Below are 26725 nucleotides of genomic sequence, written 5' to 3'. Positions count from 1 at the left end.
CTCCATCTGGATATGTAGCAGAGGATTGTCTTATTTGGCATCAATCACTAGGAGGGGAGGCACTTAGTCCTGAGGAGCTTGATGGCCTAGGGTAGGGGAATGTAAGGTGGTTGAGGCAGGAGTGCGTGGGCAAGTGAGAGAACACTGCAATAGAGGCAAGGGAGGAGATACAGGATTTGTGGAAGAGAACTGTGAAGTGGGATAATGTTTGAAATGTAAATGAATGAAATAAACAATAAAAATAAAACAACATGACCAGGGAAACATTGAAGTAGGTGGTTATTTTGGACCTACAAATGCTGAGCGAGTATCTCACCTCAATGTCATGACAGAGGAGGAAAACCAAAGAGGAAGCTGAGACTGATGGTCCTTATCTTGGGAAGCAAAAATGTAGCAGAGAAAGTGCATTGAGAATGGGCACCTACCTTTGTAACTACAAATTCTAAGCAGTGGCATACTTCCACCAGGAGGGCCAAGGCACCAGAACATTGTAAATGAGAGAGTATTGTGATGCCTGGAACTAGAGAGGCCTCCCATTCAAAACATCACAATAAAGCTACCCCAACCCATACACAAACCATTAACACATAAGGGTCATTAATTTGGTTCAATCACAGTTTTTTGCAGCAGATCAGTTCTGAAATTTTGCGTTGGTTAAGTAGTTCTTCTGTCCTTTGCAATATGTATGAAATTTTAACAAGTTGTGTAAAACGCAAAGAACTTAGAGTCTCCATTTCAGAAACTTCACTTCATGGGTTCCTATCTGTTTGTGTTTGTGTTTCCTCATAGTACTGGATTTCATTTTTAAATTTCAATTTTGTAAACTATGTGAAATGACAATCTTGTTTTGCCTTGTTGTGTTATAGTTGTCCATTATGCAAATCATGATCGACAACTACCATGAAATATTTGGAAATGATGATATGTTTATTAAACATACTGACAAAGAGTCTGATGACTTAAGGATGAATGAAGAATCAAAAAGTTCTTCTGACAAATCACCTGTTATGACAAATGTCATAGCATGCTGCACCGGGACAACCTGTGATAACAATGAAAAATTAAATATTTCATGTGCTGCTCTGCAAGAGGAAGGTCCTCCAGGTAAGACAAGATTTATTTACTCATTAATTTGTAAATATCAGAGAAGCATTGGAACAAAAATGCTTATATTAGAATATGGGAAAATTTTTAAACATCACTTTAATTAAATTATACTTAAATATATGCATATATATGTATGTATACACACATACACTTGCATACATATGGATATAGAGGTATGAGTGATACACTATTTAGAGAAATCCCAAAATATTGTCTGCTATAATTTCTCCCTTTTCTCCCCATGCTCCTTAAGTCATATAGGAGTTCTTGCATAGTAATTTATTATTGTCGATAAGATCATTTAGAAACTATGATTTTATTTAAAAATCCATTAAACATTCTGCATGATTAAGCCCTGTACCACTGTCACAAATCTTTGTTATCCTAGTGCAAAAATACTGTTTATCTTCCTATGAGGAACAATATTGCAAAATGCTTGGCATTGGCATAAATATTAAATTTCACAGGATCCACTACAAAACCTAAGTGAGTTATGATAAAGAGACTAAAACTCACCTGATTAACAGGTAATACCATGCAAATTCAAATACATTATTAACTCAAGTAGTACTTTGTATAGAGTTAAAGTATACTGAAATATTACTCTGATCTGAAGTGAGGTGAATATATGATCAGAGTGATTGTCTGATGATGACATTTAATGTTGCATTTAGCAGGACAAAACAGAACATCTACCACATGTAAGTTGTAAAGGATGAGTTAAGTAGGTCTAAGGACATTCTATTTTAATGTTCCCTTCTACTTCCCATATAATCATATCAGAAGAATTATTACAAGATCCTATGTTAGTTTTGCAGTTCACCATATTAGTTACAAATAGTTTTCACTCATTAGACTTACTTTATGCTGCATATTTCACATTCTTTGCTATTATAACAAATGTTATTAAATTTGGTTATTGCTTACACTCCAGTGTGCCTTGTTCATGGTCCTCCACAGTCTTTGGAAAAGGGCATTTTTCAGTCTCGGCCTCTACAGCCCAGTTATAGTATTAGTTTTCCCACTTCAGTTACCAATGTGTGGCCAGAAGTTAATGACACTGAATAATCCCTCAGATTTCTGCGTACCATCCGGTGCCATAGAACGTTATAAATAAAATTCCATTAATAATCAAAATTAATCCACACATGAACTTAGAGGTTGATCATGGATGTAGAATATGCAAAATGACCTGAAAAGATAATCCAGTTTCTAAAGCAATTGAAATACAGGCTTTGTGACATGAATTAGCGTCTCAAAACATACAAAACAAAGCTAGGTATTGTAGCACAATCATCTCTAAACCAGAAGCTTCTACCTGAAGGGAGATGGCAGTTGGGGATAGTAATTATTGGACAGAAGATTCCTGACATATTCAATAATGATCAATAGAGAAGCTTCTGCCCCAAAAAAAAAAAAGAAAAGAGGGATTGAAAATGACCAATACTGAGGCTCTCCTCAAATGTTAATAAGCTCAAAGTTCTAAATAAACTTTAAATTCATCAGCAGTGATGTGAGCTGCCCGTTTTTACACACACACACACACACACACACACACACACACACACACACTCACATGCATGCATTACATACACTGAGAAAAGCACAGAAGCATACAGCATATTTGTTTTATTTCTCTTCATCACCTGAGAAATCAACATGAACTATTCTTTATTCATGGTTTGTCTATCTCGAAAGTGTCTGTAATACAATTTTGAGAAATGGAAATCTTAGAGAAAACCTCCAGTAAAAAATTGATAATTTCCATATTTACTGTCCTTGGTCCCTCCAGAACTCCCATTACTATAAGTTCACAAGATTTTCATTTATTACTAGAATTATTTTAAATTATTTTAAATTTTTATCAAAAACTGAATTTTAGCACTGTAGCCTGACTTTTCTCCCTGAAGTCCATCACAGTCACTGCCCTTTGAAACTCATTTTAATATTGTTTTATACATGTTTTTATTTATATATATACTTGTATCTTTAAAAACATGAATATTACTTGAGTTCATTTTGCTGTTTGTGAATATGGTTTCCACAATATACACTGTGTATTAGACAATCCATATGCAGGTCATTTCTGGAAAAATTAATATTCTGTCAGTCGTAATTAGCTCCCTATGACTTTTGACAAGTGAAATTTTGAGCACTGCCTTAACACTGCATTGACGTTGCTATTATTGTGATTTTGCACCTTTTTATATGAGAGGCGATTTCAAAACAGACTTTCAAGTATGCTGGGTCTTACAGTAGTTGTAACCCCTCTTCTACAATGCTCCCTGAGCTACAGAGCATTTAGCTCTAATGTACATGTATTCGCTGGTGCTGGATTTTCCACAATGCAAGTATCTCTTCATTGTGTCCAGCTTTTTTTTTTTGTAATGGTCTCCATTTTCTGTACAAAGAGGCTTTGGTGTTGAGAGATGATGGCCCCACTTATTTGTGGATGTAAGACTAATATTTAGAATGCTGTAAGGAATGTGGCAAATTTAGTAAATTAATGTGATAAATTTTAAAGTTTTTACCAAACTGGCTACATATATCAGACTAGATTTATAGCACCAGTCATTTCAATCCTGGTGAGAGATATTCTTGTCTTTTAAAGTATTTCCTGTGACTTCCCCCCCCCAAAAAAAAAACGGATGCTTTGGGTAGCAATTGGATTTCTGTCAATAATGGGGGCTTGAGTGCTAGTTGTCAAATAAATCTTACAGGGATGTCTCAGCAGTCAACTGATTCTAGCTAGATACGTCTTAGCAGCCTCCAACTTTAAGTCAAGGTCCTAAGTTAGGTAAAACAGTAGGCAGGTTGACATGTTAGGGAAGCAATTGATAGTTAGTTGTACTCGCCTGTAACGCATATGAAATACGACAATAAACAGTGTGGCAAAATATCCGAATAAGTGCAATAAGTGACACTAACAGCTCAGTTCATAACAACTGTTCTTGATTAGACTTAAATATATTTTCATTACCACAGAATTGAACACAGTTCTGGATCTTTTGCTTGGTTTCTCAGAAAAAAAAATGTTATTCCTAGGTACTCCTTTATAGTTCAACATTTGATCTCTTGTTATTTCTCTTTAGGATCGTCCACGCAGGTCCTTTGACTTGTCCGAGTCACATATTTTCACTCCTCTCTGACAAGATCAATTCATTTTCCTAGTTTAATATAAAAAATTGAAATATATATAATCCCTTCATTTTTTACTTTTTTAATTTTCTTCTTTCCACATCTGCAATTAGCCTTAAATGATTATAGTCTGAAGCATTAAAAGTTGAAATATCAAGTAATAAGAAAATGCTTATCATACTGTGTTAAGGGACGAACATTTAGCAGTAACTGTCTTATTTTACAAGGATGGTAATGATTCTATCTCCTAGAATTACCTTACAGTGTGTGCTGCCCCTCATCTAGTTATGCATTAACTATTAGGGAACCAAAGTCTTGCTGTCCTCATCTTTAGTCATACTCAATAGCCTCTTGTTTCATACAGCGTTTGTAAACAAATAGAAAAATGTTCACAATTGAATGAGGCTAAGGGGATGCAAATTAGACATAAAGAAGTCAAAATATCTCTTTTTGAAGATTATATGATAGTAAACATAAGTGAGTTTAAATAATCCATAAGAATACTCAGATATCTTGTAAACTCTTTCAACAATTAGCAGCATACAAAATTAACACACAAAGTGAGCTTTCGTCTTTATAAAAATTACAAACTTAATGAAAGGAAAGTCAATGAAACACCATCATTCACAGTAAACTTCAAAAGTGTTAAGTTACTTGGGGAAATTCTAACCAAGATGTAAAAGACGTGTAGAATTAAGAAAACAAAACAAAAACAAATAAGAAAAACAAAAAATTACAACCCAAAACAACAACAAAATCTTACAGATTGAAGAGATATCACATCATGGAAAGATTCCCCCATACTCATGAATCAGTAACACTTATATAGTGAAAAATCTAGACCATCCTATAATACCATTTTGATTTATCCTTTGAAAGCATTATAAAATTTATAACACTTTTGATGTTATTAGGAGAAACACTATTATAGAAGTGATTTATTTACCTTCTTTCCTCCCAGTCTTCTGCCATGTTCCTGTGACCTCTTCCATAAAGCCTCACCAACATCACTTCCTAAACATTAACTGAACAAGGCAACACCAAGGGGCATGAGAAACTAAATGGGACCTGAGACCTAGACAAAGAACTATAGGCAATTGCATCCTAAACACGAGTATGCAATTGTATCTAAAACAAGTGTATTTTTGGATGCAGGAGAAAGATGGAATCTGTTTTCTTACCCAAACTGATAGTCTGTATTTTATTGGGTGAGACAGATTATCTATCATTAGATTTCATTTATTTATGGGTCTTTGTTATTTTGTTGTTGCCATATACTTATCACTCTTTTGTTGAATGACTACGGCTACTTTCCTGTCCTCTTGAGTATATATACCTTATCTTCAGATTGTTGTTTGCCTTTTGTAGATCAAGATTGCTGAAGAGAAATGGCTTCCTGGTGATTATACTATGTAATGTTTCTCCTCTTTTGCTAATATGAATGATATTTTTGCTTAGTAATAAAGTCAAGGCTAATATCTGTATTCTTTGACAACATGTTGAATGTTGATGCAGGTCCACCTCTATTTTAGAATATCCATTGAAAATTCAGGTGTTAGTCAAATGTGGTCAGCTTTATGTATGAGTTGTTCTGTTCCTTCATAGCTTTTTGTATTTTTATTTCTTTAATCAGTTAGTCTTTCATTATTCTGTGTCTACTTGATGGCTTCTATGCTTCTAGTACTTTAACAGGTATCTCTTTCTGATTTAGGGGCTATAAAATGAAAAGTGTATGCAAGGGTAAGTGAGTTCAGTTACAACAATGATTTCCCTTCTTTCTTAAATACAGAGAAATGTGAAGACAATGAATATTCCAACCCACCACTACGTTGTCTATTTCCATTACGACCTGCAAAGAAATGTTTGTTTGGTCAACCTCTTACAAGTATTTTTGAAGACAAAAAGATACCTACTCCAATATTTGTGAGTATCATTTTGGGTTTCTGCAGCACTTTTGTTCTAAGTAAGTTATTCAATCAAACTGATGAATGCTTAGATAACCTATCGATGAGAGTAAGATCATTTTAAAATAGAAATAAGTTTCACTGAAGTTTGAATCATGTAATTGAAACAAATAACATTCCCATGTTTTGTACTGACTGCATCAAAGATCCAAACCTAAAAGCTTGTTGGAGGAAATGGGTCTATGGAAGTGACCTGCTGAGTACCCAACTGTAAAGTCTTCCAGCTTCTTTATGACTCCATATTACTCTGTAGTCTCCTTAATATCATTGCCTCTGAGATTACTCAATCTTATATAAAGAAAAAAAATCTCTAGACCTTTACATTATGAAGGAATTAGATATACACTTTGGTTTTGCTATCTATTAACATCTTTTATCCTAGTGGATTATACATCAATGCCACCTAACATGGCCTAACCTATTTTAAATGAGTTATTAAACTTCTTTGGAAATGTATATTTACTGTCCAGCATCTACATTAGTAGTATAGCTGTGCTATGAACTTATGCTTTTTGTGAAAAAATTTATCTTTTCAGACACATTAGCATTACTGTCCATTTCTTAAGTATTTTAGAGCAGAATTATCTGGAAGCCATGTTTGTAGTCATGTAATCAATGAAAATAGAGAAAATATGAACCAAATCTGTATATGGTAGTCATTTTTACAGAGTAAAATTATGGAAGAACGATTGACATATATTTGAGTTCTTAAATGTGACAGCATCTTTAGACATAGTTGAAAATAAGAAGTCAGTGAAAAAGGAAATAAATGTCTCATAAGTATAGAGAAAAAAATCTTTCTAAAAATACAAAACTTAGGGTTCATAATGAGACCAGAACAAACAGGAAGTAAAATAGTGATTTAATCTCAGAAAGGGAAATATCCCAATATTTACTTAGAATGTCATTCTTGAGAAAGATATTCATAGAAGGAAACAAAAAGTAATAGAGGACCATTCACCAAAATGCTTTGGGGAACAGAAGTTCAAATCATGATGCCTCAAATTGGAGAAAAATGGATTAGGAAAGAAAATGTATTTGGAAGCTAAAACAGAAAAGTTTCCATGTCTTCTTCATTCCCCTCCATTATAGCTCTCTATTCAAAACTGCCAAAGCTCAGGATCACAATAAATAACGTATTTGTGCTTCAGATGTATAGATCTCTAATAACGCAAACTTATCCTTATCCCACACAGGATATGCTGTCTATAATTGCAGAAAAAGGAAAAGATACAGATCACATATTTAAAACTCTATCTGAATATTCACATTGGTCCTTGAGAGACAAGATAGACACCTATCAATATATCAATTGGAACGAGGAACGCGTGCTTGTAATAGCATCCGTATTAAAGGTAAGGAAGGTTTTTTTTCATCACCAATATTAAGCATGGCACTACAAATGCATATGTGCATTCTGTCCTTGAAATTACATGATGATGACTGTTTCCTGGAACTATGGACACATGATCGCTTGATAAGAGGCATGGCAGATAAAAGTCTGACAAAGATTAGAATGTCACAAGATTCATCACAAAGACACAGGTGAACAGCTTCTGCTGGAAGGTAACATCCTCATATATCAGATCTGCTTTAGTTTGGCATTACATATATTACCACTGATTCACCTCTGACCATACATTGTGAAGTAATAGGAGGACAAGTAATAGGAGGAAAAGTGTGTTTTACAAAATTCATGTCTTAAATAATACTAACCAAAAAATATCCCTCACAAATAACAGTTCAAAACGACTAGTCCACCACTGACCTACAGTAGGCTGTCAATGTTTGACATTGCCCTCTGTCCAGTAGATAAGCAAAATTGTTTCCCTTCTCAATCAAAAAATAATCTAACACTTTCAGTTTTTCCAGATAGCTACATCCTAATTCCATGTCAAATAGTCAAGAATTAGCCTACCCTACATTTAGCCTGTCTTCCACTCTTAATTTGCTAGGGAGTTGCAGTGACTCTAGAGCAAATGTCACTGTTTTATTTCTGTTTGGGCCTTGATCTGAATTCACCACTCAGAGGACTGTGGACCTATGGCCCAGACATCAAGACTGTGGACCTATGGCCCAGACATCAAGAGAAAAGATAATGCTCTGTGATTAACTGTGCTTAATAACATTAGGCAAATGTACCCAATGGTCCCTCCTTAGCCCTTGAGCTTGCCAAGTGTGTCTGGTTCAAATTGCCAGAAACTTGGGACCACATTATGGGGAGAAAAGTTAAGGTCAGTGACTAAAGGTAGCCATGTGTATTCAAAGCAATTTACAGGTAAAATAGCACCTGGGATTCTTCCATTTTCATGACATGCTATCCTTATTACAACACGAAACTTCATTGTGGTATTTCATGCACAAAGACAGTTTCTGTTCTTAAAAAAGGCTGATGCTAGGGACTGGAGAGATGGCTCAGTGGTTAAGGGCACTGACTGCTCTTCCAGAGGTCCTGAGTTCTATTCCCACCAAACACATGGTGGCTCACAGCCATCTGTAATTGGGTGCAGTGCCCTCTTCTGGTGTGTCTGAAGGGATCAAAAGCTGATGCTTACAACTAAATTTAGATAGTTGAATATTTACAAATTTCAGAAAAATATGAAACTGTGAGAACTTCTTACAAGGCAAAAAAGTAAGAAACTTCACCACAATTCCACCTGGGTCTGTAAGCAGAGGTGTACATGTATATTACAGCTTTACTCTGTGTGAACTAAAAGTACAGATTCACCAAATTATACAATCAGAAGGAGGTATTTTCTAGTGTTCTCCCTTTTGGAGAGTTGCCTATTTCCAAAAAGTGGCCTGTGGTTTTGGTTTGTTTGTTTTGTTGGATTTTTTTTTAATAGCTGCTCCTACTCCTCCTGCTCCTCCTCCTCCTCCTCCTACTACTACTACTACTATTACTTTACATTTATTTGTTCATTTTATGTCTTGCATGTTGCTGCCCAGTTCTTCTCCCCTTATAGAGTTTCATTTTCTTTCTCTGAGTCAGTCAGGGGGCTCTGGGTTACCCTCCTTCCCTGGCACATCAACTCTCTTCAGGGTTAGCATAACTTCTGCTCCTGAGTCTGCTTGGGGAAGGGTTTTCACAGAAAACAGCTTTTGGATAGCTCCTGCTCCAAAAGTTGGGGGACCCACATAGAAACTAAGCCTTTCATTTGCTATGAAGGTGCTGTAGGCCACACTGCAGCTTCTGTTGCCTTTTACGTTGGTTCTCAGTGGACATGGTTAGTTGATTCTGTAGCTCTTCCTGTGAAGTTCCTATCTCCTTCAGGGCATGGACTCTTTCCTGTATCTCTACCATAAAGTCCTTGATTGATACATAAGATCCAGTGATGGGCTGTGACTCTTTATATCCTATTTTAGTCAGCTGCTGGGTGGACCCTTTCAGAGGGCAATTATGATAGGCTCCTATCTGGATATTCCACATAGGAGCTGGCTTCCTTCAGGCAGAGAGCTTTGGTCTGGGAATTGGAGTGCAGATCTATGATTGCAAGGAGTGGTGTGGACTAGAAGCCAGGAGACGCAATTTGAACAGACAGTAGGTTTATTTCATTGTTACAGCAACTAGGACTCTGCTTCATTGATTCTAGTCTTAGGTAAGAAAACACAAGATCCTGCACATAGGTTCAACTTTTGAGCCAAGATTCTGGGGAGATAGCAGTTTGGGAATCTTTTATGGAAGTATGGTCTCAACCAGTGATTCTCAGCCATCCTAATACTATAACTCTAATATTTCCTCACGATTTGGTTATTCCTAACCAGTACAGCATTTTGATGCACTTCATTATTAAAATTTTGCCACTGGTTTGAATTATAAAGAAAAATGGGTAGAATATCTGATATGGAAGATATATGATGTGCGACCTCCAAAAGGATTATGACTCACAAGTTGAGAATCACTGGTCTAAACTGCTAATTTTAAACAAAAGTGTTTTTCAAGTACTTTCTACAATGTACATTGACCATTACTTTTTCTTGTTTTATTTTCATTAAAAAAGGACTTCATTACCCATATAGATGGAAGTTTGCTTACATGTGAATTATATGAAAGTTGGCTTAGCGTTCCAGATGAAGGGACTCTGGCTGAACAAATTAATGCCGTACAAAGGTAATGATACAGTAAGCACTTGGGGAATTGCACCAATATAGTAGCAGTGCTTTTGTAAGGTACATAGGCTTGTGTTTACAGGATTATAAGCTGAAATGATGTTCCATGCCAAGAGGTTTCCTTAGCTCACACATGTCTTGTCACTTTTTAAACATTCCCATTTCTCAAGCTAGCATGTTGAACCATGTCTGTAATCTTACCTGGGAGTCTTCTCCTTTATAAATATCATGATTTAGAAGACAGTCCATGTAACACCTTGTGTTCAGGTCGTCCTAGAGTATTGGTTTAGTTCCTGTGTGAGACATATTAAAAGAAATATGTGCATATAATACCCGTGGGTTACTTCCTTCACAGTATTATTGCCATGGTATTGTGAATATTTCACATGGTCAATATATGTCATTGATTAGAACATGAAGTCATTACTGAATTCTTTCTCAACTACAACTACCTAGAGAAGTTTAGGCCAGGTATAGCTTTGACTTCTTTGAATGATTTTCCTGTCCGATACCCCATAAAATGATAACATATTTAACATGAGCTTTGAGTCCCCATTGCTACCCAGCACCCCTGGATCTGGCTTGCTACAGCAGATGTTTTTATAACTGCATTGTGCAGGGTCACTAGTGTGCTTTCTGCTCCTTATGTTCTAGAGTGTCACAAGAGTGTTGCATGGATTCATACTACATTAGATATTACATTTGTCTTCATGGTGGCTGGAAAGATGTTTTGCTGTTCAATAATACTGGATGTTTTCACACGTAGAACACACATAGTCTGCAACAATATTCATTCTTTTAATACCAGGGATCCTGACACATTCCTCTGGCTTCTGTAGGTAGCAGTCATCCATTTAGTATACAGAAATACATACATACTTTTAAAAAAGTTTCCTGATTCTATACAGAAAAGTGATTTGCAGAAACATTTTATGTTATACCCCAGCAATATATTCTTACTTCTTTGAATTCTAAATATACTATGAGTTAGTCTAGAAAATGTTTACCCTGTGTTTTCTTTGTAGTTAGTTTTATAACTGACATTACTCTTAAGATGATCTAACATGAAATTCTCCTTTTTCATTGTTTAGACTTCTTCAAAAAATCCCAGAACCGAACTTTATATTATTAAAACATCTCATCTGTGTATTAGTAATAATAAAAGACTCATCCACGAATAAGTTAGACACTAACAGGTTATCACTCCGCCTTGGCCCACATTTGCTATGGGGTTGGACTTCGAGTGATGCATTTTTTGGAAAAAATGTCTCAAGAAAGGTAAGGGGATCTGATGTTTGCCCTAGGGAACAAAAATCTAATTGTGATACTGGAATTGGGAACACTTTGGAAAGATCATACTATAAAAGGAAACCCTAGGATTGCATTTTTCTGGAGTGGAGAGGAATATGTATTGATCTATTTCAGGAAGTTTTGGAAGGGAGATTGTTAATGTAGTTTAAAGTTAGTGAATCATTTCTTTCTTTTGTTCTTTCCTTCTTTCTACTTAGATATTTATGTTAGATATTGATGTTTTAGCCAACCATATGCTGCACTTATAATGGTAGTCCAAGAAGACTAGAGTGAAGTTTAAAAAAACTAGGTTTTGTTTGTTTTTTTCCATTGGAGCCTATTTTTGGAATATAGAGCTCTTGTGTTTCACAGCGGGAAGACAATTATATTAATTATTCATGCCAAGTGAATTACTAGTTATATAAAAGCATATTACATATATATATACTTATATGTATATATATACATATGCATATATGTGTGTGTGTAATGACGAATAATTGGTGTATGTTATTTTGAACACTTTCCATTATTTTATCACTAAGTATTTTAGGTACAGTTTACAGGTCTACTGTAGCTATTAATTTTATTATAAACACATGTACATTGATGTTTTTTAACTAATTTAATCACTCTATATCCTGATTACAGTCCCTTCCTCCAAGTCCTATCTTCACAACCCTTCCCTCCCTCCGTTCTCCTCTATCTCAGCAGTGTAGAGCTTCCATGGACACCACCTCACTCTCATACATCAATTCTCAACAGGAATAAGTGAATAGCTCCCACTGAAGCTAGACAAAGCAGCCCAGCTAAAAGAAAGTAATCCAGTGGTAGACATCAGAGTCAGAGCCAGCCTCCACACTAATAGTCAGGGGACCTACATGAAGATCAAGCTGCACATCTGCTATGGAGGGGTCCTAGATGCTGCTGCTAGAGCAGATGAAGGGGAGGTCCTGCAGATTCAAAGCTGAAGGATCACAATGATTAAAGGCTACACATACAGCAAGATACCAGATATGGAAGGAGAGGCATGTCTGGGAGGTAGCAGTATTGAGGGTCTAGTAAAATCCAGAGGGCTTGAAGTAGGCCAGTGACTTATTTCAATGTACATTTGCAAGTAAACCTGTTTGACCAAAAGGGTGTAATGTGTAACACCTATGGCAAAACACATCTCACACAGTGCATTTTTACAGATGTTCTCAAATTTTAGTTTGATTTTTTAATTTTTAATTTAAATTTAAAACTTTATTTAATTTTTTTGACATTTTAGGAGGGGGGATTGTTACCAAGGGAGATATAAAAGGATGGAAAAATGAAATGAGAGTTACTTGATAGCATGTGAATAATTTACAGAGAATCTATAAAGGACATACATTTTTTTAAAAGGAAAAAAGGCAATAAAAAAGTAAAAAAATAAAAGAAAGCAAGGTACATTTTAACTACTAGTTTCCAGGGTGTAGGTCCACGGGACAGTATTTGTGGTGATGTCACTCACAATGGAGGAGGATAGCCCAGTGGACAACTTGAGTACAATTTTCATCCAGGACACAATTTGGCTTGGACTAGAAACATACCTTTTATAGGTAATTTCTAATTACTAAGCTACTGGAAATCTAAAATACAAGCCTATATCAAACCTCATGTTCAGTACAAATGAAGCAATAAAATACATTTTCTCACTTAATAACTGTTAATGATTCTTGCTTTATGAACAGTTCTTTTCAAACATCCTTTTGTATGGTCAAGTATGAAAACAAAGAAGCAAAACTATTTCGTACGATCTGCATATAAAATTACACAATGTTCTGACTGATTTTCCTAAGAATCATTTCTTTCCTATTCTGTGCTCAAACATAAACTTAGGTGCATGCTGGGAAGAAACATATATGATGAATAGAGTTGACTTAATTTAAGCTGTCATCTCAGAAGAAAAGTAACTTATCAGTGTTGCTCAATTTAGGAAGTGTCATAATTTTCTGCTATTGCTGTGACAAAACATTGATAAAAAGCAACTTATGGAAGACAGGGTACACTGCGTGATATACTTGCACTTAAAAGTAAACTGAGAAATTGCAGGGCCCAAACTCAAGCAGGGCAAGAACATAGAGGCACAAACTGAAACAGAAGTGAAATAGGAGTACTGCTTCCTGCCTTGTATCTGGTATCTTTCTTTTTGCTAACTGATAGCTCAAGGGTGGCACCATCCTGGAAATCTGAGCCCTCCAAATTCCAATGTTAGTCAGGACAATATATCTTAAACATCCCTGTACAATAGGTCCATCTGACGGAGGCATTATCTCAATTAATACTCCCTCTTCTCACCAACTTCTTCTCTGGGTCACCTTTCTATTGCCTTAATAAAACACCAGGATCAAAAACACCAACTGAAGAGTACATATGGGGGAACCCATGACTCCAGCTGGATATGTAGCAGAGGATGGACTTATTTGGCATCACTAGGAGGGGAGCCTCTTAGATTTGTGGAGGTTTGATGACCCAGGGTGTTGAGGCAGGAGTGGGTGGGCTAGGGAGGGAGCACAAACATGAAGCTAGTGGGAGAAGATACAGAGTTTGTGGAGAGGAAATCGTGAAGGATGATAATGTTTGACATATAAATAAATAAAATAACCAATAAAAATAAAACAACATGATCAGGGCATCTTACTGAAGTAAGTGCTTACTTGGAATTTAGAGATGCAAACGTAGTACAGTTCTTCAGTGAAATGACAGAGCAGCATGGCTTCAGAAAGGAAGCAAAACCAAATAGGAAGCTGAGACTGATGGTCCTTATCTTGGGAAGCAAAATGTAGCAGAGAAAGTACGTTGAGAATGAGCACCTACCTTTGTAACTACAAATTCTAAGCAGTGGCATACTTCCACCAGGAGGGCCAAGACACCAGAACATTGTCAATGAGAGGGTATTGTGATGCCTGGAACTAGAGAGGCCTCCCATTCAAAACATCACAGTAAACAGCTACCCCCACACTCACACAAACCATTAACACATAATGGTCATTAATTTGGTTCACTCACAGTTTTTTGCAGCAGATCTGTTCTGAAATTTTGCGTTTGTTAAGTAGTTCTTCTATTCTTTGCAATATGCATGAAATTTTAACAAGTTTGGTAAAATGCATAGGACTTAGAGTCTCCATTTCAGAGACTTCACTTCATGGCTTCCTGTTTGTGGCAACTGTTATTTTCCTGATAATATTGGATTTCATTTTTAAATTTCAATTTTGTTAACTATGTGAAATGACAATCTTGTTTTTGCCTTATTGTGTTATAGTTGTCCATTATACAAATCATGATCGACAACTACCATCAAATATTTGGAAATGATGATATGTTTATTAAACATACTGACAAAGAGTCTGATGATTTAAGGATGAATGAAGAATCAAAAAATTCTTCTGACAAATCACCTGTTATGACAAATGTCATAGCATGCCACAACAGGACAACCTGTGATAACAATGAAAAATTCCATATTTCATATGCTGCACTACAGGAGGCAGGTCCTACAGGTAAGACAAGATTTATTTATTCATGAAATGAATGAAAAGATGATATAATTCTGTGATTTCATTAATTTGTAAATATCAGAGAAGCATTGGGACAAAATGCTTATATTAGAATGTGGGAAAAGTTTTTAAACATCACTTTAATTAAATTATACTTAAATATATGCATCTCTGCATATATTTATATATATACACACATATATATATACACGTATACTTACATATATCTGGATACAATCAGGTATGTATGACACACTCTTTATTTAGAGAATCCACCAATATTGTTTGCTATATTTTCCCCCCTTTCTTCCCATGGTCCTTAAGTTAGAGGATTTCTTGCATATAAAATTATTATTTTTGATAAGATCATTTAGAAACAATGATTTGATTTAAAAATAGATTAAAAACTCTGCAAAATTAAGCCCTGCACCACTGTCAACATGCTTTGTTTTCATAGTGTGAAAATACTAATGTTTGTTTAATTTCCTATGAGAAACAATATTGTCAAAATCTTATCATTGGTATAAATATTAATTTGCACATGATCCATTACAAAACCTATGTGAGGTATGATAAAGAGGTGAAACACACCTCATTATCAGGTAGTACCACACAAATTCAAAAACATTGTTAAATGAAGTAATTCTTTCTATAGAGTTAAGGAAATATACCCAAATATTACCCTTATCTTAAGTGAGGTGAATCTATCATCTGAGAATATTTGTCTGATGATGACATTTTATGTTTCATTTAGCAGGAGAAAACAGAAAAATTACCACACATAAGTGGTAGAGGATGACTTAGAAAGGTCTAAGGTCATTGTTTTTTAATGTTCCCTTCTACCTCCCATTTAATAATATAAAAAAATAATATAAGAAGAATTATTACAAGATCCTATGTTAGTTTTGTAGTTCACCATATTAGTTACAAGTAGTTTTCACTCATTATACTTATCTTATGCTGCATGCTTCACATTGTTTGCTATTATAACAAATGTTATTAAATTAGGTTATTGCTTACACTCCAATGTGCCTTCTTCATGGTCCTCCACAGTCTTTGGAAAAGGGTGTTTTTCAGTCTCTGCCTCTACAGCCCAGTTATAGTATTAGTTTTCCCACCTTGGTTACCAATGTGTGGCCAGAAGTTAATGACACTGAATAATCCCTCAGATTTCTGTGTACCATCCGGTGCCATAGAACGTTATAAATAAAATTCCATTAATAATCAAAATTAATCCACACACATGATGAACTTAGAGGTGGATCATGGATGTAGAATATGCAAAATGACCTGAAAAGATAATCCAGTTTCTAAAGCAATTGAAATACAGGTTTTGTGACATGAATTTGGGTCATCAAACATACATTAAAAAACAAACAAAATAGGTATTGTAGCACAATCATCTCTAAACCAGAAGCTTCTACCTGAAGGGAGATGGCAGTTGGAGACAGTAATTAACAGAAGTTTATAGGACAGGTATTCCTGACATATTGTTCAGTAATGATCAAAAGAGACCCCCCAAGAGAGAGAGAGAGAGAGAGAGAGAGAGAGAGAGAGAGAGAGAGAGAGACCAATACTGGACGCTCTTCTCATATAGTAATCAGCTCAAAGCTCTAAATAAACCCTAAATATATCACAGTGATGTGAGCTGCACGTGTTTTACATACAAACACACACACACACACACACACACACACACACATGCATGCATTACATACACTGAGAAATGCACAGAAGCATACAGCATATTTGTTGTATTACTCTTCATCACCTGAGAACTCAACATGAAATATTCTTAATTCATGGTTTGTCTATCTCAAAAGTGTCTGTAATACAAATTTGAGAAATGGAAATCTTAGAGAAAACCTCCAGTAAAGAAATTGATAATTTCCGTATTTACTGTTCTTGGTCCCTCCTAAACTCCCATTACTATAAGTTCACAAGGTTTTCATTTATTACTAGTATTATATTAAATTTTTATCAAAAATTGAATCAGAGCACTGTAACCTGATTTTCTCCCTTAAGTCCATCACAGTCACTGCCCTTTGAAACTCATTTTAATATTGTTTTATACATGTTTTTATTTATATATATTTGTATCTTTAAAAACATGAATATTACTTGAGTTCATTTTGTTCTGTTTGTGAACATGGTTTCCACAATATACAGTGTGTATTAGACAATCCATATGCAGGTCATTTCTGGAAAAATTAATATTCAGTCAGTCATAATCAGCTACCTTTAACTTTTGACAAGTGAAATTTTGAGCATTGCCTTAACACTGCATTGACATTGCTATTATTGTGATTTTGCACCTATTTATATGAGAGGCAATTTCAAAACAGATTTTCAAGTATGCTGGGTCTTACAGTAGTTGTAACCCCTCTTCTACAATGCTCCCTGAGCTACAGAGCATTTAGCTCTAATGTACATGTATTTGCTGGTGCTGGATTTTCCATAATGCAAGTATCTCTTCATTGTGTCCAGTTTTTTTTTTTTTCTGTAATGGTCTCCATTTTCTGTACAAAGAGGCTTCTTTGACTAACATTTAAATGCTTTAAGGAACGTTGCTAATTTATTAAATTAATGTGATCAATTTTAAAGTCTATGACCAGACTAGCTACATAAATTGGGCTAGATTTCTAGCACCAGCCATGATTTCAATCCTGGTGAGAGAAATTCTACCAATTGTTAAAGTATTTCCTGTGACTTTCCCCAAACATATGGATGCATTAGGTAGCGCTTGAATTTTGCTCAAGGTTGTGGGCTTGAGTGCCAGTTGCCAAATACATCTACTGGGAATCTCCACAAATAACTGGTTCTAGCTGGATACATCTTAGAAAGCTCTACCTCTAAGTCAAGGTTCTACGGTAGATAAAACAGTAGGCTGGTTGACATGTTCGGGAAGCAATTGATAGTTGTATCCACCTATAACGCCTCTAAAGTACGATGATAACCAGTATGGCAAGAAAACAGAATAGGTCCAATAAGTGACACTAACAGCTCAGTTCAAAACAACTGTTCTTTGATTAGACTTAGGTGTATTTTCTTTACCGTAGAATTGAACATGGTTCTGGGTCTTTCCTTTGGTTTCTCAGAAATAATGTTATTCCTAAGTATGCTTTGTGTGTGTGTGTGTGTGTGTGTGTGTGTGTGTGTGTGTGATTCACTTTTTTTTTTCAATCTTTATTAACTTGGGTATTTCTTATTTACATTTTGATTGTTATTCCCTTTCCAGTTTCCGGCCCAACATCCCCCTAACCCTTCCCCCTCCCCTTCTCTGTATGCTTTTAAAGTTTAACATTTGATATCCTGTTATTTCTCTTTAGGATCATCTATGCAGGTCCTTTGACTTGTCCAAGTCACACATTTTCACTCCTCTCTGACAAGATAAATTCATTTTCCTAAAGTAATATGATATAAATGTTATATAAATATATAATTCCTTCTTTTTTGGTTACTTTAGTTTTCTTCTTTCCACATCTGCAATTAGCCTTAATTGACAATCGTCTGAAAAGTTAAAAGTTGAAATTTCTAGCAATAAGAATGCTTACCATACTGAGTTGAAGAGTATTTAGCAGTGAGTGCCTTATGTCTGCAAGGATGATAATGATTCTGTCACCTAGAATTTCCTTATCGTGTGTGCTGCCCTTCATCTAGTTATTTATGAAATATTATGGTACCAATGGCTTGCCTTGCTCATCTTTAGTCATAATCAACTCTTGTTTCATACAGCATATGTAAACATTTAAGATAATGTTAAAACTGCATGTGACCAAGGGGACATATATTAGAAATGAAGAATTCAAAGTATGTCTTTTTAAAAATCGTATGATAGTAAACATAAGTGAGCCTAAATATTCCATCAGAATAATCAGATACCTTGTAAATTCTTTCAGAAGTAGCAACATACAAACTTAATGCACAAAGTGAGTACTCCTTCTTTGTAAAAATTACAAACTTAATGAAAGGTAAATCAATGAAACACCATCATTAACAGTAACTTTTAAAAGTATTACGTTTCTTGGGAAAATTCTAATCAAGAAGTAAAAGGCTTTTATGATTAAAAAAACAAAACCAAAAACAAAAGAATGAAAAAAAATTCAACCCAAAACAAAACAACATATCTTATAAATTGAACAGATATCAGATAATGGAAAGATTCCTACATGCTCATGAATCAGTGAGATTTATACAGTAAACATCCTAGACCATCCTATAGTAACATTTTGATTCTATCCTTTGAAAGCTTGATAAAATTTATAACACTCTTGATGTTATTAGGAGAAACACTATTATAGAAGTGATTTATTTACCTTCTTTCCTCCCAGTCTTCTGCCATGTTCCCGTGACCTCACCCATAAAGCCTCACCAACATCACTCCCTAAACATTAACTGAACAAGGCAACACCAATGGGCATGAGAAATAAATGGGACCCGAGACCTAGACAAAGAAATATAGACAATTGCATCCTAAACACGAGTATGCAATTGTATCTAAAACAAGTGTATTTTTGGATGCAGGAGAAAGATGGAATCTGTTTTCTTACCCAAACTGATAGTCTGTATACTACTGGTGTGAGAGAGTTAATGCTTAGGGTTATTAATGAGAAGTATTAAAGGATCTTTGTTATTTTTTGTTGACATATACTTTTTCCCCTCTTTTTTGAATGACTACAAATTCATTTCTGTCCTCTTGTGTATATGTACGTTATCTTGAGACTGCTGTTTGCCTTTTGTAGACCAAGATTGCTGATGAGAAATGACTTACTGGTGATTAAACTATGTAATGCTACACCTCTTCTGTTAACATGAATGATCCTTTTGCCCAGTAATAAAGTCTAGGCTAGTGTCTGTATTCTTTGAAAACATGGAGAACGTTGATGCAGGCCCACTGTATTTTAGAATAACCATTGAAAATTCAAGTATTAGTCTAATGTAGTGAACTTTATGTGTGACTTTGTCTTTTTCTTCATAGCTTTTTGTATTTTTATTTTCTGTTCAGTTAGCCTTTGACTATTATGTGTCTACTTAATGTTTTCTAGGCTTCTAGTACTTTAACACACATCTCTTTTTGATTTGGTGCAATAAAATGCAAAGGATATGCAAGGTCTAAGAGAGTTCAGTTTTAAAAATGATTACCCTTCTTTCGTATATTCAGAGAAAAGGAAAAGCAATATATATACCAAGCCACCAGAATATTCTAGTCCAACACCATCAAGAAAGAAATGCTTATTTGGCAAGAATCTTACAAGCATTTATGTCGACAGTAAGCTGCCTGCTCCAATACTTGTGAGTATCATTTTGGCTATCTACAGCACCTTTGTTCTCAGTAAGCTATTAATCAAACTGAGGAATGTTTAGATAACCTATCTATGAGGGTAAGATCATTTTAAAACGGAAATAAGTTCTGCTGTATTTTGAATAATGTAATTGAAAGAAAAAGAAAAGCAATAACATTCCCATGTTTTGCACTGACTGCATCAAAGATCCAAACCCACCAGCTTGTTGGAGGAAATAATTGTATGGAAGTGCCCCACTAATTACTCAACTGTAAAGTCTTGCAGCTTCTTTATGACTCCACATTTCTCTGGAGTCTCCCTTAATATCATTGCCTCTGAAATTACTCTATCTTTTATACTTAAAAATAGCTATAGGTTTTTGCTTTATATTATCAATGAATTAGATGAACACACTGTTTTTGATATATATTAACATCTTTTATGCTAGTGGACTGTATTTAAATGCCATCTAATATGGCTTAATCTATTTTAAATGAATTATTAAACTTCTTTGGAAACATTTCTTTAGTGTCCAACATTTATTTTAGCACTATATCTGTGATAGGGATTTATGCTGTTTGTGAACAAATTTATCCTGTCAGACACATGAGCATTACTGCCAATTTTTTTTAGGTATTTTAGAGCAGAATTTTCTGGTAACCTTGAATGTATTCATGTAATCATTTAAAATGGCGTCAACCTATGTATGGTACTCATGTTTATAGAGTAAGTTATGGAAGACCGACTGAAATATGCTTGTGTTTTAAATGTGAAAGCATCTGTAGACATAGTTGAAAATAAGAAATCACAGAATAAGGATATAAAAGTCTCAGAAATATGGTGAAAGAAATATTTCTTCAAAACACAAAGGTTAGGATTCATAATAGAGGTCAGGACAGACAGTAAGTAAAATAGTGATTTAATCTCAGAAAGGGAAATATACCTATATTTACTTAAGATGCCATGCTTGAGAAAGATATTCATAGAAGGAAACAGAAAGTAATACAGGACCATTCACCAAAATGCTTTGGGGAACAGAAGTTCAACAAAACCATGATGTTACAAATTAGGGAAAAATGGATTAGGGAAGAAAATGTATTTGGAAGCTAAAACAGAAAAAAGTTCAATGACTTCTTTATTCCTCTCAGTTATTGCTATGCACCCAAAACTGTTCTTGTTCAGGTTCATAATAAAAGACATATTTGTGCTTCAGATGTGTGGATCTCTAATAATACAATCTTATCCTTATCCCACACAGGAAATGCTATCCATAATTGCAGAGAAAGGAAAAGAATCAGATCAGATATTTGCAATTCTACCTGAAAATTCACACTGGAGCCTCAGAGAGAGGATTGAGAGTGAAGAACTCATAGACTGGAATGAAGAAGGCATACTAGTTATAGCCTCCGTTTTAAAGGTAAGGAAGGTTTTCACATCACCAACATTAAGCATCCCTATAGAGATGCATATGTGCTTTCTGTCCTTGAGATTACATGATGATGACTGTTTCCTAGAACTATTGACACATGACTTCTTGATAAGAGGCATGGCATGTAAAAGTCTGACAGCCTCAAAGATTCATCCTAAAGACACAGGTGAACAGCTTCTATTGGAAGCTAACATCCTCACTTATCAGATGGGCTTATTTTGGCTTTACAAATACTCCATTGATTTCACCTCTAAACATACCATGTGAATTAATAGCTGAACAAGTTATATTGGTGGCAAAAATTGGATTCATCAAATGCATGTATTAAATAAGACTTACCAAATAATATCCTTCACAAATAACAGTTCAAATTGACTAGTCCAACACTCACCTACAATAGGCTATCAATGTTGAATATTACCCTCTGTCTTGTATGTACAAGAAATGGTTTTCCTTCTCAATCAAAAAATAACCCAGCACTTTCACTTTTGCCAGATATTGCCATTCTGATTCCATGTCAAATATTCAAGTATTAGCCTAACCTGCTTTTTAACTTGTCTAACACTCATAACTTGCCAGGGAGCTGCAGTGACTCTAGAGCAAATATTGTTTTATTTTTACTTGGGACATGATCTGATTTCATCTTTCAGAAGTCTGTGGAGCTATACCCCAGACATGAAGAGTGAAAATAATGCTCTTGGATTAACTATGCTTACTAACATTAGGCAAAAGTACTGAATGATCCTTCCTTGGCCTTTGAGTTTGCCAAGTGTGTCTGGTTCTCATTGCCAGAAACTTGAGACCTTACTGAAGTTAGCCATGTGTATTCAAAGCAATTTACAGGTACAAGGGCACCTGGGATTCTTCCATTTTTATGGTTTGCTATTCTTAGTACAATATGAAAGTTCATTGTGGTACTTCAAGCAAAAGACAGTTTCTATTCTTCAAACAATCTGACGCTTACAACTAGATTTAAATAGTTTAATATTTACAAAATAAGAAACAGACATGAAACTGTGAGTCCTTCTCACATGGAAAATGAGTAAGCTTCACCACTATTCCTGCTGGGTCTGTAAGCCAGGTGTACGTGTATATAACAGCTTTACTCTGTGTGAGCCTAAAGTATAGATTCAACAGTTATACAGTCAGGATGAGTTAATTTGGGGAGCTGTCATTTTTTAATAGTTGCCTATTTCCAAGAAAAGGACTTTGGTTTTAGTTTGTTTGTTTTGGTGGATTTTTGAATAGTTACTGTCATTATGATCATGATAATCATCATCATCATCATCATGTTACATATTTTGTTTGTTCATTTTATGTCTTGTATGCTGCCCCCTACCTATTCTCCCCTCACAGAGTCTCTCTCCTTCCCTGAGCAGGTTAGGGGCCCTTGGGTTATCCTCCCACCCTGGCAATCAACTCTCTTCAGGGTTAGCACATCTTCTCCCTCTAAGGCCAGATGGGGACAGGGTTTCACAGTCAACAGCTTACAGATAGCCCCTGCTCCACATGTTGTGGGACCCACAAGGAGACTAAGCATTTGCTATAAATTGTGCTGTAGGTCATGCTGCAGCTTCTGCGGGATTTTTAGGTGTTAATTCAGCCTTTGATAGCTCCCAGTGCTGCTGCTTAGTTGATTCTGTAGCTCTTCCTATGGAGTTCCTATCTCCTTCAGGGCATGGAATCTCCCCCATTTCTTCCATACAAGTCCTTGATTGATCGATAAGATCCAATGATTGGCTGTGGCTCTTCATGTCTTATTTCAGTCAGCTGCTGGATGGAGCCTCTAAGAGGGAAGTTAGGATAGGCTCCTGTCTGGATATTCCACATAGCATCTGGCTTTTTTCAAGGGAGAGAGAGCTTTGGACTGGGAGTTGGAGTGCAGATCTATGATTGCAAGTCATGATGTGGACTAGAAGTCAGGAGAGGCAATCTGAACAGACAGTAGGTTTATTTCATTGCAATAGTAACTAATAGAACGCTGCTTCATTGATTCTAGTCTTAGGTAAGAAAACACAAGATGCTCCATATAGGTTCCACATTTGATCCAAGATTCTGAGGAGATAGAAGTCTGGGAATCATTTATGGAAGTATGCTTTCAACCAATGATTCTCAGCCATCCTAATACTGTAACAGTAATATATTTCCTCATGGTTTGGTGATTATTAACCATTACATCATTTTGCTGCTTTCTCACAATTAAAATTTTGCTATTGATAAGAATTATAAATTAAAATGGAGGGAATATCTGATATGGAAGATATATGATATGTGTCCACCTAATGGATTATGACCCACAAGTTGAGAATCACTGGACTAAAATGCTAATTTTAAACAAAAAATGCTTTTCAAGTTCTTTCTAAAATGTACATTGACCATTACTTCTTTGTTTCCATTAAAAAAAGGACTTCATTACAAATATCGAAGGAAGTTTACTTACTTCTGACTTATATGAAAGTTGGCTTACTGTCCCAGAAGAAGAAACTCTGGCTGGACAAATTAGTGCCATTCAAAGGTAATGATACAGTTAAGCACGTGGGGAACTATACCAATACAGAAGCAGTGCTTTTGTAAGGTAGACAGGCTTGTGTTTACAGGATTCTAAGCTGGAATGATGTCCCATGCCAAGAGGTTTCCTTAGGTCAGGCATGTATTGTCACTTTTTAAACATGTTCATTTCTCAAACTAGAGTGTTGAACCATGTCTGAAATCCCACATGAGAGTCTTCTCCTTTATAACTCTCACAGTTTAGAAGACAGCCTATGCAACACCTTGTGTGCAGGTCAGCCTAGAGTGTTGGTTTAGTTCCTGTGTGAAACAAATTAGAAGAATTATGTGTGTATAATACCTGTGGATTATTTGCATCCTTGTATTATTACCATGTTACTGTGAAAATATCACATGTTAAATATATACCATTGATTAGAACATGAAGCTATTACTGAATACTTCTTTCTCAACTATAACTACCTCAAACAGTCTAGGTCAGGTATAGCTTTGACTTCTTTGAATCATTTTTCTGTGTGATATGCCATAGAATGATTTTGTATGTAACAGAAGGGTTGAGCTCCACTTGTTACCCAGGAGCCCTGCATCTCTGCCTTACCCGTAGCAGAAGCTTTTATAATTGCATTGTATATGGTCACTAGGGTGCTTTCTGCTCCTTACGTTCTAGAGTGTCACAAGAGTGTTAAATGGATTTATCCTACATTAGATATTAAATGTTTCTCCACTCCATGGTGCTTGGGAAGATGGATTGATGTTTAATAACACGAGATGTTTCCATGCACAGAACCCACATGGTCTGCCACAATCTCATTCATTCTAATACCAATATCCTGACACCTTCCTCTAGCTTCTGTAGGTAGCAGTCAAATATCTATTACATAGAAAATCATTCACACTTTTAAAATATGTTCCCATGATTTTATACAGAAAATGATTTGCAGAAAATATTTTATGTAGTACTCTAGCTGTATATTATATTTTTTTGAATTCTGATTATACTATGAGTTGGTCTACAAAACATTTGCCCTGTTTTCTTCATAGTTTTGTAACTAACATTCGTTTTCAGATGGTCTAAAATAAAATTATCCCTTTTCTTTGTTTAGACTTTTACTGAAGATTCCTCAGGCAAACTTTATCCTTCTAAAGCATCTCATCTGTGTGTTAGTAAAAATAAGAGACTCATCCATGAATAATTTAGACAGTAACAATTTATCTGTCCGCATAGCTCCTTATGTTTTGTGGCATCAGACTCCAAAGGACACATTGTTTGGGAGTGATGTATCAAGAAAGGTAAGGGATCTGACTTTTGCCTTTGGGAACAAAATTCTCATTGTAATGCAGGAAGTAGGAACACTTTGGAAAGATCATTTCTGTAAAAGGAAACCCTAAGAATCCATTCTTCTGGAATGAAGTGGAATCTGTATTGATCTGTTTCAGGAAGGTTTGGTAAGAAAGATTGTTAATGTAGTTTAAAATAAGTGAATCATTTCATTCTTTCTTTTGTTCTTTCCTTCTTTCTTCATAGATATTGATTTTGGCCAACAGTATGCTTCACATATAATGGTAGTCAAAGAAGACTAGAGGGAAGTTTTAAAAAATCCTGATTATCTAGGTTTTGCTCATTTTTTTTCATTCCAGCCCTATTTTTGGAGTATATAATAGTTGTTCCACAGTAATTAGACTATTTTATTATTATATATTCACATCAACTGAATTAATGGTCATATAAAAGTACATTCTTATATATATATATATATATATATATATATATATATGTGTGTGTGTGTGTGTGTGTGTGTGTTTGTGTGTGTGTGCGTGTGAGTGCATGTGTGTGTGTGTATGTAGGTGACAAATTGGTGTATATTATTTTGTATACTTTAAATTATTTTACCACTAATATATTCAGGTACAGTTTTAAGTTCTTCAGGTCTACTGTAGTGTTAATTTTATTATGAACCCACACACATTAATATTTATTCACTAATTTATTTACTCTATATCCTGATTACAGTCCCTTCCTCCAAGTCCCATCTTCACGACCCCTTCTCCACTCCATTTTCCTTTATCTTAGTAGTGTAGAACTTCCATGAACACCAACTCACACTCATACATCAATTCACAACAGGAATAAGTGCATCTCCTTCCATTGAAGCTAGACAAAGCAGCCCAGCTAAAAGAAAGCAATCAAATGGTAGACAACAGAGTCAGAGCTAGACCTCACACTAATACTTAGGGTACATACCTAAGATCAAGCTGCACATCTGCTACATATATGTAGGGGGCCTAGATCCTGCTGCTGGAGCATATGAAGGGGGAGGTCCTGCAGATTCAAAGCTGAAGGATCACAATGATTAAAGGCTACAGCAAGATACCAGG

At 35.3% G+C, this 26725-nt stretch overlaps 1 protein-coding gene across 1 annotated transcript in view; it reads left to right on the top strand.

Moving 5' to 3' along the window:
- LOC116895589 overlaps window positions 1-26725 on the top strand; it is a 55961-nt gene that overhangs the window by 25757 nt on the left and 3479 nt on the right. Inside the window, exons 16-25 of the mRNA XM_032896816.1 lie at window positions 867-1104; window positions 6035-6168; window positions 7406-7564; window positions 10211-10320; window positions 11411-11597; window positions 14896-15133; window positions 20292-20422; window positions 21671-21829; window positions 24247-24356; window positions 25453-25639. Coding sequence (XP_032752707.1) covers window positions 867-1104; window positions 6035-6168; window positions 7406-7564; window positions 10211-10320; window positions 11411-11597; window positions 14896-15133; window positions 20292-20422; window positions 21671-21829; window positions 24247-24356; window positions 25453-25639 — 1653 coding nt within the window. The remainder of the gene's footprint in view (window positions 1-866; window positions 1105-6034; window positions 6169-7405; window positions 7565-10210; window positions 10321-11410; window positions 11598-14895; window positions 15134-20291; window positions 20423-21670; window positions 21830-24246; window positions 24357-25452; window positions 25640-26725) is intronic.

Source organism: Rattus rattus, chromosome 3, assembly GCF_011064425.1.
Source record: "Rattus rattus isolate New Zealand chromosome 3, Rrattus_CSIRO_v1, whole genome shotgun sequence".
In the NCBI taxonomy this organism is placed as follows: Eukaryota; Metazoa; Chordata; class Mammalia; order Rodentia; family Muridae; genus Rattus; species Rattus rattus.
Note: the sequence above shows the minus strand (reverse complement) of the source record. Positions and strands in the feature narration are given on the sequence as shown.